The sequence below is a fragment of the Rhinolophus hipposideros genome, assembly GCF_964194185.1.
Source record: "Rhinolophus hipposideros genome assembly, chromosome: 18".
NCBI classification, from domain to species: domain Eukaryota; kingdom Metazoa; phylum Chordata; class Mammalia; order Chiroptera; family Rhinolophidae; genus Rhinolophus; species Rhinolophus hipposideros.
In genome coordinates this window covers 8060212-8072231 of record NC_138064.1, presented here as the reverse complement: position 1 = coordinate 8072231, position 12020 = coordinate 8060212, and the positions used below count along the sequence as shown (strand labels likewise).

General features: G+C 42.8%; 1 protein-coding gene across 1 annotated transcript in view; it reads right to left on the bottom strand.

Annotated features, from left to right (window-relative positions):
* Positions 1 to 9726: 9726 nt before the first annotated feature.
* Positions 9727 to 12020, bottom strand: part of AOAH (acyloxyacyl hydrolase) — a 136072-nt gene continuing 133778 nt past the window's right edge. Inside the window, exon 19 of the mRNA XM_081079479.1 lies at positions 9727 to 10540. Coding sequence (XP_080935605.1) covers positions 10412 to 10540 — 129 coding nt within the window. The 3' untranslated portion in view covers positions 9727 to 10411. The remainder of the gene's footprint in view (positions 10541 to 12020) is intronic.

Here is a 12020-nt window from a genome sequence, read left to right as displayed (position 1 = left end):
TCTTTATTTTCTTCAATTTGAAAATGAGATGTCTAGGTGTTTGTTTTTTTTAATTTGCATTTGTTCCATTTGGTATGAGATTCCTGGACTTGTGCTTTGACGTCTGGCATTAATTATTGGGAATATTCTCAGTCATTGTTGTTTCAAATATTTCTTCTGTTCTTATTTTCTCTTTCTTCTCCTTCTGGACTCCCATTATGCATATGTTACACCTTTTGTAGTTGAATTACAGTTCTTGGGTAGTATTTTCTTTCCTTATCTTTTTGCTTTAGTCTCTATTTTTCAATCCCAGTTTGATAATTCCAACATCCTGCCATCTGAGTCTGGTCTGATGCTTGCTCTGTCGCTTTGGACTGTTTTTTTGCCTTTTAGTATGTCTTCTAAGTTTTGTTGAAACCCACACATGATGTCCCAGTAGAATTCCCGTGAGATTTCTGCCTCTGGGTTTCTACTCTGTTAAGTTTTGATTCTCTGCCTCCACCTGTCTGTCTATCCAACTTTGGGGGTGGCAGTTTGCCCTGTGTTCTCAATTCTCTGAGGGATCTCAGAAGAGTTGTTGGTTTTTAGTTTGTTCAACTTTTTACTTGTTGTTGGGATGGAATGACAACATCCAAACTTCTTATATACTGAACTGAAAACCAGAAGTCTCTCAGAGTAGCTTAATTAACATTTATCCAATTATGATGAAGTTGAGCATATTTTCACACTTTCTTATGTGTAATGGGCATTTGATTTCTTCTGTGAACTTTGCCTATTCATATCCTCCACCAATTTAAACGTTGAATTATTGGTCTTATTCTTCTGTATTTTCAAGAATTCTTTATATATTGAGAAGATTAGCTCTTTGTGAAATGAGTTGCATTCCTCCCCCACCACCAATTTCTCCGTTTGTCTTTTGACTCTGCTTATGGTGTATTTTTTCCTTACAAAATATTTTACTATTAAGAAGTAAATTTATAAATATTTAAATGGTTTCTGGATTCTCAGTCAGAAATGGATTCTAAAAGATTTGAAATATGTATGGTAAAGAGGAATTATTGTATTATTGCTATTTAAAACACCATTTTCCCAAAGCCACTTCTGTCTTCTAAGAGAGTGACATCCTTTTTATCTAGAGTAGAGTAGGTATTTTTTGGCAAACTCCCTAGTGAACCATTGAATGTGAAATGCTAGACTTCAAAGGAGTAAGGTAAAGAGAGGAGAAATGATTTGCTTTGCACAATAAAGTAAAGAATTTCTATGTTTCCAGAAGTACCACAGATAAGGGCTCAAGGAAGGAGTTGAGTGGGAGTAGAACCGAGCCATTTAGGAGGTGGCAATGAACCTGTAGATTGGGGGACCCGACAGAAGATTGCCAGGTGTGGTGGGGGTTGAAAGGCACGGTATGTGATGTACAGTTCATGTCGTCTGCTGTACTGTGCTACAGTGTAACCTTCTGCATTACTTCCAAACCATTATTAAGTATGCACAGAATGGCCAAAATGAAAAGTACGGTGTGGTTTGGTAAAAAGAGCAGAAGCCCAAAATGGATTTCCAGAGATGCAGATAAGAGGCTACAGCCTGGGTCTGACTCAGGAGTTATTGTGAGACAAAGTCTTTTCCCCAAATAGCCTAGAGCAGTGGTTTGCCATCTTGGTTGTACATCAGAATCACCAGGGGGAGGTTTTAAGAATCACAGGTCTAGATTCACTCAGACCAATGAAATTGGATGGTCTGTGGGTGAGACCCAGAAATCAGGAGGCCTTAGAAAGTTTCCAATTTATACAACCAGGGCTGGAAACCACTGGTCTAGATGAGTGCTTCCAACTGTGTTGTGCAAGTAAATCACCTGAGGATGCTGTTGTAATGTGAGTTATGACTCGTTAGTCAGTGACCTAAGATTTTGCATTTTTAACAAGTTTCTAGGTTATGCTGATGATGTTGAGCTGAGGACAATGTTTTTTTTTGTTGTTGTTGTTGTTGTTTTAACTTTTTATTTTATTTTAAATGTGTTTTTCCAGGACCCATCAGCTCCAAGTCAAGTAGTTATTTCAATCTAGTTGCGGCGGGTGCAGCTCACAGTGGCCCATGTGGGGATCAAACCAGCAACCTTGTTGTTAAGAGCACCGCACTCTAACCAACTGAGCTAACTGGCCGCCCCTGAGGATCATGTTTTGAGTATCAAGGGATGGAAGTAGCTGACATGTGGATTACACATAGTGCCAAATTGCCTTCTAATTTACACTGGGTAGAGAATGCTACTTGTCCATCTATATCCACCCTCCCTTCTCTCTTGGCAGTAGAACTCCTATTGTCAGCTGCACACGTGGCTAAGCAAACATTTTTAACCTTCTTCAAAGCTGGGTGGCCATGGGATTAAGCTTGGCCTACTGAGACGCAAGTGGAAGTTATTGTCACAGGAGGGGTGTGGCCGTTCCTCTCCCCTCTCTACTTTCTGCTGGCTCAGGTGTAGTAGTCATGGCAGCACTTGCTTGGAAAGCCATTTTGAGTCACAAAGGGATAGCTCTGTGCTAGCAACAAGATAAGAAGGAACCTGGATCCCGAGCAACGTGGAGTCCTATTCTAGCCCTGAACCACCTACCACTGATGTCTTTTAGGCGAGAGAAATAATCTTCTCTCTTTTTAAAGCATTGTTATTTTGGATTTCACTCCTATGCAGCTGAACCTAATCCTAGGGACATTTAGGCCCTCCAGCAGATTATGAGTGTGTCTGTATCTTTCCATCCATGACAACGGTGGAATGAGCTGGATCTTGAAGAACGAGTAGGAGTGTTCCAGAGAACAGAGTGAAGAATGAGCAGACAGCATGTGGAAAGACATGAGCTATGAGAGGGCTTTGCTTGTGTTTTGGGTCACTGTTGCTGTATAACAACCCCCTCAAAAACTTAGTCTTGATATAAGAAGAGTATATGATAGCCATGATTCTGTGGGTTGGCTGGGCTCCATGTGGTCTTGGCTGTGATTGTCCATTGGGCTGCATCCAGCTGGAGTCAGCCTGAGGTGGAAGGTCAAAGAAAGCCACCTTCACACATCGGAAGCCTCAGTGTGGGCTGAGGCAGCTAGGTTCTTCTCCATGTGGCCTCTCTCTTCCACATGGTGTCTCATCCGCCAAGGCTTCTCTCACAGCAGCATTGCTTCAACTTCCTTCTAGGGTGGCTCCAACACCTAAGAAGGTGAAAGTGGCAGCTTTGCCTCCTTGGTGGCAGCCATGGTTGGCAGCCATCTTTGGAGACTTACCCACTGCCTGTGATTGTAATAACAAATTTCCTGTGGCTGGGATGTAAGATGAAAAAAGATATGGGAAGGAAAGATATGAGCTTGCCAAAGCATGGTCTCTGTTGATGAGTTCTCCTTTTTTTCTGTAGACAAAGCATGTGTGGTGGCCAAACCATGCCTTAGTTATAGAGATGATGAGAGCAGGTGTTGATTGATTACTTGCCATGTTGTATAAACATTATCTTACTTAATAAGGGTGGCGTTGTTTGGTGGCTAGCAGCATGGAGCCTGGAGCCAGATAGCCTGGCTTCAGGTTCCTGATTCATATATTAGCTGTGCAGTCTCGAGCAAGTTATTGAATTGCTCTCTGCCGCTGTTTCCCTATCTTTAAAAGTAGATACTCATGGCAGACCTACCTATGTAGTTGTTGTAAGGGTTCAGTGATACTATATAATATAATCTATGGCACTTAGCCCTCTGCAAACATCAGCTCTTGTTAATTCTTACACTAATGCTGGGAGACAGCTATCATTGGTCCCATCTTAAAGACAAAGTAACGGACACACCAGGAACCTAAACAAGATTCAAACCCAGATGAGTGCCTCCCAAAGCTTGCTGCTTCATGAAATACCCACTGACTGTGTCTTGACGTGTCCCCCAGCTCCAGGAAGCAGCAGAGCAGACTTTTGTTCTTTCCACGAGCATTCCATGAGCCTGGAGTCTCCACTTACTACCCTTCAAAAGCCCTCTGGTCCCCCAGCAGCCTCACACCATGCCCTGGCTCCAGCTGATATTTGCAGAACTTCAGCTTGGAGACCACTGTAAAAATATCAGCACCTGGGGACTTTGCTGATCCTGTGCAAAGTGTGCATCTCAGAGGGTGGAGTCCTCAGGTGAGACTGAAAATCTCCAGCATCGGAAGCCACCTTGAGCTCGGGCTGCCATGAAAGCCCTCAGTGTGCCCTCCCGCTCATCCTCCTGCCGCAGTTTATTGACCAAAGCTTTGTGAACCTGAGTTACATTTGCAGTGATCTGAGGCTCAAAGTGTTCCTGTAAATGCAATTTGTAATTAATTACAAACAAAGCAGCTGCCCAGGAGCACAATGTCCCCCCCTCAACCCCCTACCAAATCCTTAGCAAGACTCATTTTGTGCTCTTTATGTCTCCTCTGTATTTCCATCCACCCAGAAGCTTCGGAAGTGTAATCCTCCTTTAATAATAGATTCATGATGATGAGGCCATTATTTCTTGATAATGTGGTTTTTCACAAGTGACCTAGAAAACAGGCTTTAAAAACAACCTCTCCCCACCCTCCCTTACCCCAAGCAAAGGACCAGATTAAAAGAGCCCTTGTTGTATGAATATTTATGGCAGAATCGCTGCCAGATCAGAGGAGTTCATCCTGCCAGGCAAACATGGATTCTGTGCTCAGATTTAATGAGAAACTGACGTGTTAATAGCGTATTGATGCCTCCATGAGTCTGTAAATCCATAGAGCAGATGAATGTGCCATGCATCTCGGGGCCCTAGTGAGGCGCTGCCTTTGTCATTTTGTTCTACCAGGAAAGCTGTCGTTGACACGAGAAGGATTCAAAGACACCCTGCCTCACACAAAAGATGAGGAGTAGGGATTCTAGCCAGTGAGTGTGTTAGACAGACGCGAATTCCTCTAACCAGCTTCTCCCAAGGGGTTCCATAGAAGCATGATGTCCATAGCCTTCTCCTAACTACTCAATGGGGAAAAGGCTCTCGGTCAAAAATGGTGGGTAAATGATGAGCTGAACAGACGTCTTTACTACAGAACTTCCAGCTCATGACTTTCCGGGAAGCAGAGAAATGGTGCAATGCTTCCAGACTTTCTTGACTGTGGAGTTCTTCTCAAAGTACCACACCCCAGACCATACAAACTTTTTTGTGTCATGTACCCCCTTGGCAGGCTGGGGAAGCCTGGGGAGCCCTTCTTACATTAACATTTTTAAATTATAAAAATAACACAATAAACAAACAAACATGTAGGATTACAAAGAAAACCAATAGTGTTGAAACCAAAGATCACATTACTAAAAATATTTTGGAATATTTAAAAATGGGCACCTATTAATACACACGCTGGTTTTTTAATGAATCTAATAACTACAGCTGTTTCAAAGTACTGATGACAATAAATGATAGTTCAATACACAGTCAATCTTCATTATTTGTGAATTCTGTATTTGTTAATTTGCCTACTTACTAAGATTTATTTGTAACCCCCATATCAATACTTACGGCACTTCTGTGGTCATTTGAGTAGTAAAAAAATTTCAGTCTCCTGCCCGCACGTTCCCAGCTGAGATTGAATAAAGCTCTGCCTTCTTGTTTCAACTTTCACATTATAAACAAGTGTCCTTGTACTGCCACATTTTTGGCACTTTTATGCTTTTTGTTGGTGATTTCACTGTTTATAGTGTCTTCCAAGTGCAGTGCTGAAATGCTGTCTAGTGTTTCTAAGTGCAGGAAGGCTGTGATGTGCCTTATGGAGAAAACAGATGTGTAGACAAGCTTCTTTCACGATGTGAATTATCGTGCTGTTGGCTGTGAATTCAATGTTAATCAAATACAAATTAAGTAAGGTGTCTTTAAACAAAAACCACATGGAAAACAAGGTTATGTGCTGACTGGGTGATGATAATGTGACCAGAATCTTGCAGGAATGTAACCCTGTATTTCTAGGTCAACCTAGGAGCAAAGGTTCATTCAGTATTTGCTAAACCAGTGTTCACGGCAACTTTATAAAACATAACTGCCATGAATAATACAAATGAACTGTATCTGCAACAAATGCAATGTGATCTGAAAATATTTGTGACAAAGACAGCTAAAAATACAATTTTGCTTTGTGTCGTATACTCATAATAGAAGGAAATGCTAAATTTTACTTACAGAATAGTAAAGACAATTCCCCCCCCCCCATTCAAGTTCATAGGCACTCTTCATTCTGGCAGAGGGGGTCTCCATGGATTCTAGTTAAGAATCCCTATTCTACTGGGATTAACTTGGTAAGAGCGGTGGGGTGGGGAAGTTGGTACAAATTCCTGGGGGCTCTGGTCCTGTTATGTTTGTATCAATACAAATCTCATGTAAAGATTGTTTAGCCGATCAGCTTTTGCTAGGGAGCCTGAAAATTGTTTTCACCAGGACCTGAACCCAAAAGGCTCTATTCCCAAATGAAAAATGCTTCGGGGGTGGGCGGGGGAAGAGAAGTTCTCAATAATTATTCATGTGGAAAATGAGGAGCCCCATTTCAATAGTGAAGGGCAAGACAGGTAGACAAATGACAATATAGTTTTGGGGTGTTTAGATGAAGAACACATAGAAGCCCCAAGTTCCCCATCAAGCATGCCTAAAGAGGAATACATCCTCTCTGTTGACTGCTTTTCGTTCTTATCCTTCTTACCACAAGAAGAATGATACAATGGGGCTAATTTAAATGTGTCAAAAAAATAAATTCTTTTTTCCCCCCTTAATTACTCACGTATTTTTAAAATTTATTTTTAATTATAGTTGACATACAACATATTATATTAGTTTCCAGTGTATGACATAGTAATTTAATATTCATATACCTCACAAAGTGATAACCACAATAAGTCGAGTCGTATCTGTCACCATGCATAATTATTACGATTCTATTGCCTCTATTCCCTGTGATGTTCGTTAAGTCCCCGTGGCTTATTTATGACTAGAAGTTTGTACTTCTTAATCCTTTTCCCCTTTTCCGCCCAACCCCATACACCCCTTTCCTCTGGTAATCATTGTTTTTTTCTGAATCCATGAGTTTTCTTTTGTTTTGTTTATTTGTTTTTGTAGATTCCACATATAAGTAAAATCATGTGGTATTTGTCTTTCTCTGTCCGACTTATTTCATTTACCATAAGTCCATCCATGTTATCGCAAATGGCACGATTTCATTCTATATTATGGCTAACTAATATTCTATTGTAAAGGTGTACCACATCTCTGTATGTATCCATTCACCTATTGATGGAGACTGAGGTTGCGTCCCTGTCTCGGCTGTTGCTAACAAAGTTGTAGTGAACATTTCTTGCTTTTAAAAAGCAAGAAATAACAAAGTGTGACCTAGTAAGCAACACTCATGTGTCATTCATTCATTTATTCATTCACTCACTCAATACTACTTACTGGGCACCTCTCATGGGCCAGGCATTGAGGGCTGTGGGTAAAGGAGTGAGCATGAGAGGCCTGGTCCTTATCTCATAGAGATTCTGTTCAGGTCTGATGCTCCTCAACATCAGAGGTCGGTCCAGAAATGGGGACGGGGTAGAGACGGATGTGAGTCACCCTGGAAAGCCCTTCCAAGGCCTCGCAGAGGAAGGACAGCTCTCACACAGAGATTCTGCAAAACTAGAGGCTGAAGATGGTTACTCGTGGAGCACCAGTGCAGAAATATGGGCTAGAAGCTGTCTCCTGTGGCTAGCCTGTCAATGCGGGACACTCAGAAGTGTCAAGAGGTACACAAAGCACACTAAAGGGATAGAACATCCCCAAGCCAGGGAGAAAGATGTGGTTGAATCTCAAAGAAGGAATGTGTCTGGATTGGTCTGGAGTCTAGAGAACAGAGGCAGAAGCATACGTGCCTCACCCACATACTCCCGACCCAGTGGAGAGGGCCTGGCCTAAGATTCCGGTTTCTGTGGTGACAGTAGTGGAATTTAGTATTTATTTTGTGCAGTATTGGTGTTTTATAAAAAGTGAGATGGGAGCACCACATCTCCCACCTTTGATTCTTGGTTCTGTATCCCAAGAGTGAGGTCAGCCCAGGTGCCTCTGGCCTCTCACCTGAGCCTGTTCAGGCTGCAGATGATGAAAGTGGAACTGGTTCAATTATTCCCCACGGTGGGGGGTTCAGTTCCTAAGAGAATTTAAACAGGAAAATATAGCAGGGACAGAGATGATGTTTAGGATAGGAGAAAAGTAGTGGTCAGGCTGGGGACTGTTCAGCCTGGGCACCCCCTCTCTCTATACTCCTTCTGGTTTCTCTCAACTTTGAAAATAACTCTATTTCTTCAGGGCCTTCTGGAAAAAAAAAATCGGGGCCTGAAATGAATTCTCTATCCCTCCAACAACAGCAAAAGTAACACAGGATAATCAACTTCACTCGTATTCTTGGAAGTTGAAATTAGAATAGCAATACATGAATTTGGAAACATTTTCAATACAGGAGGAATTGAATAGAATTCTTTCTATAAGAACACAGAATTTTAGTGCAGTGTTCTCTGGGTTTATCTTAAGGCTGATTGATTAAAATTTCAGATTAAAAAACCCTACAAGTATCGGTATTTTGGTGCTTAAAAATAACGGGAGATGTTGGAACACCAAAACCAGCAAAGCAATTACCAAGGTGCTGTAAGTGGACACATCCTCGGGAGGACATGGAGATGCAGGTCTCCAAACCCCAGCACCTCCATGCCTTACACTCTCCAATTCATTCTCCTTGTTTGCATTTCCTGCTTGAAACCTGACAATGTGTTGGTCTCCTGTTGATCTACGTCTCGGGACATGTGTTGGTCATTCATGCTGAACTAAGGGTTCCATCCAGGTGACAGAAATGAATGGGTTGACGATTTAAGTATTTCACCCCTAAAAAACTGAAGCTCACACACAACCTGACAAATTAATCTTGTGACCATAGGTGGATTTACCATAAGTTTAAGAACAATTAAGTTTTAAAGTCCCTTCTCAAGCCCTGGGAGAGGTCCGGCCATGTGATCCCATAGTCATATGCTTTCTAAAATTTGCAAAAGTAAGAGATTTTTAACAGACTTGCTTCCTCTCCATCACACTTTCCCTTATGTCCAGTAGTAGCCACAGGAATTTGGGGGAAGTTGAAATGGATCCCCATTTAAGTTGAGTTTAGCTTGAAATATTTATGTGGTTTGCAGTCATTTCTGTGCAGTTAGGTTGTTGGGCTTCTGGGTACACTCCTATTATCCACAAGCTTTGTGACAATGGTGCATGGTTAGTGGTCAGATCACAACATCCCCAGAGAAGCACACAGAATGCCTCCGTTCACTGACTACTAAGGGGAGAGGCTGGTGTATTTATTCACTGGCTCCGGGTACTCCTGGAGTGGAACTGCCCCATACCTCTGGGCTGAGTCAAGCACGCTTCTGAGGGAAGAATGTGGGAAGACATGCCTGCCTGAGGTGGGGTGCTGGTGGCACAGTGTGCACGTGGAAATTACACAGACTGACCCCAAATCCATGGTTGCAATCAGAGACGGGCAAGGGAAGTGACACCCCAATGAGAATGGTGTGCCATAGGATTTTTCAGAATTCCTGTGCTTATGTGGACACCAAGCTTTAACAACACTACAAATAGTGTGTCTTTAATGGGTCCCACACAAAGGAAATTTGATAGAGGTTTTCCCAGTTCAGCAAAGATCCTCACAATGCACACGACTTGATCAATAGTAAGTTGTGTAACTAAAGGAAACTCCTTGAAACTATCAACAGTGAGCAACAAACTTTATTTTTCTGTTCTATTTATAGACAATAACATCAAAAAATCATGGTTATAAGAAGAGACAATTAGGTAATGCAGCCAAAGAAATGTAAGAGAATCGTTTAAAGAAATAAAAATTATCATTTTTTTCTGGACTTTGTGGGTCTTATGATATTTGTGAACTTTTAAACATTTGTAGATTGTGGTGATTTCTTTTCTCATTCTACACATTCACGTATGTCCCTAATTTTGTGTGTCCAGGTTTGTGTTCTTTTGTGAGAGTCCTTGGCACCCAATCAGCAGCCTTCTGAGGAAGAGCCACCGTTAAATGTTAACAATGAGGGAGGACCGGTGCACCAACACCTCGGTAAGTTGGTGAACACGCCGGATTTCTTAGTTGTTTTTAGAACAATTGGCCGCTCAAGGCCGCATGTTCTCTCTTACTTGGAATGGCATCCAAAGCACTTTATTAAAGGTCATTTGAGTGTCAGTTGGAGGGGAACTGATCGAGAAGCACACAGAATCACACTGTCATTTGAATATGCTCTTACGTGAGAGAAAAGCACTGTGCAAAGACGCTGCTAAAGAGAGCCAACGAGTCTGTGATGTTGCAGCCCTATGACTGCTTGTTGGATGAGTTTGCCAAGGTTCTGTTATCTGAGCTGCCCTGGAGTGCATGTCCACAAGGAGCTCAGTGCCCACCTTGGTCTCCAAACACCTGTTCAATCTGGGGGTTGAACGGATTCTCCTTTCCCAGGATATGGGGCCACTGGTGCTGCACTTTGTTCCAGAAACCATCTGCCAACAGCAGCAAAGCTATCTGTGAGAGAAGAGTAAAAGGACAATTGTAACAAAGCAAAGAATTTCCTGGCAAGATTTACTCTGTTCTTTGTGTGCTGGACAGACTCTGGATGGTGCTCTAAGATTCCTACCTTTGTGTCTTTGTGTGATGCCTGTCCCTTGATGTGGGTGGGACCCATCACTTGGGTCTAACCAACAGAATATGGCAAAGGTGAAAGGATGTCACTCCAGTGTTGCTGTGACAGTATCTAAAACCCACTCTGCTAGCAGTCTTACTCTGCAGACTCCTTGTTGAGTTGACGAAGTAGGAAACCCACATGGCAAGGGACTGAGGGGGGCCTCCTGCTGACCTCCAGCAGAAGTTGGCTCAGTCCTACAACCACTAGCAAATGACTTTTGCTTACAACCCCAGTGTATCTGAAAGCAATTCTTCCCCAGCTGAGCCTCCAGATGAAAATGTGGCCTGGGCGATACACCTGGGTTTCCACTTTGTGAGGACCCAGTTAAATTGTGCCAACACTCCAAACTGTGAGATTTAAAAAAAAAATCAATATTGTTTTAAGCTGCTAAATTTGTGCTGATTTGTTATTCAGTGCTAGATAACAAATAGCCTTCCTCGGAAAGCCATTTATTCACTTACCTGTGGACAGCTAACATTTACTGCAGGACAAAGGCTGGGTTTTGGAACGAACACAATGAGCGCTTTCCTCAAGAACTCCCAGTCTAGTGAGGGAAACACATGCAAAATGACACCAACAAGCCTGCAGGGGGCGCTTGTGAGAGATGCCTACAGCTGGAAGCGGAAAAGGTACCAATTGTGCCCGGTGGGTTGGGAGGGGACAGGTCTTCTCTCCCAGCCTAAGGCGCACTCTGGTTGCATTGCTGTCCCTCAGGTTTCCCTTTTATTCACCGATGCAGCAGGGTCCGTTTTTGATTGTCTCATCCCCTGGCTTGTCATTAACATGCCTTTGATGAGCAGCCTTTCTTAGCAGATAATGCCCTCATGCATTTAGCAAATGGGGCCTGGCCAGGTGTTCAGGCCTCCTGTGGCTCTCTCTTCACAGGGGTTTTTAATACTGAATGGTGAAAGAAATGAGATTGCGGAAGGTCTCAGAGGAGAACACACTGTTCAGGGAGGATGCTCAGACTTTTTCAGAAGCACATGGACATTGTCTCCGAAGCGCAGGGCCCAGTCACCGGTTCAACAGGCACAGCTGCCAGCGCCTGTGTGACGCTGGCCAGTCTGCTTCCACTCGCGTTTGCAAAGTGTGTGGGCTTGAGAAAACGATCTAAAGACCTTTCTGGGTCTAAATTATGTGCAAGAGTTTAGCAGTTGTTTGAAAAACTGAGAACTGATTGAGTGGCTACATTAAATGTCCCCCGTATACTAATATGTTTCCAGTCTGCTGAGGTGGACCCCAAATTCCATCCATCCAGCTATGTAATCTTGATCATATGTCTAACACATCACACACACACACACACACATGTACCACACT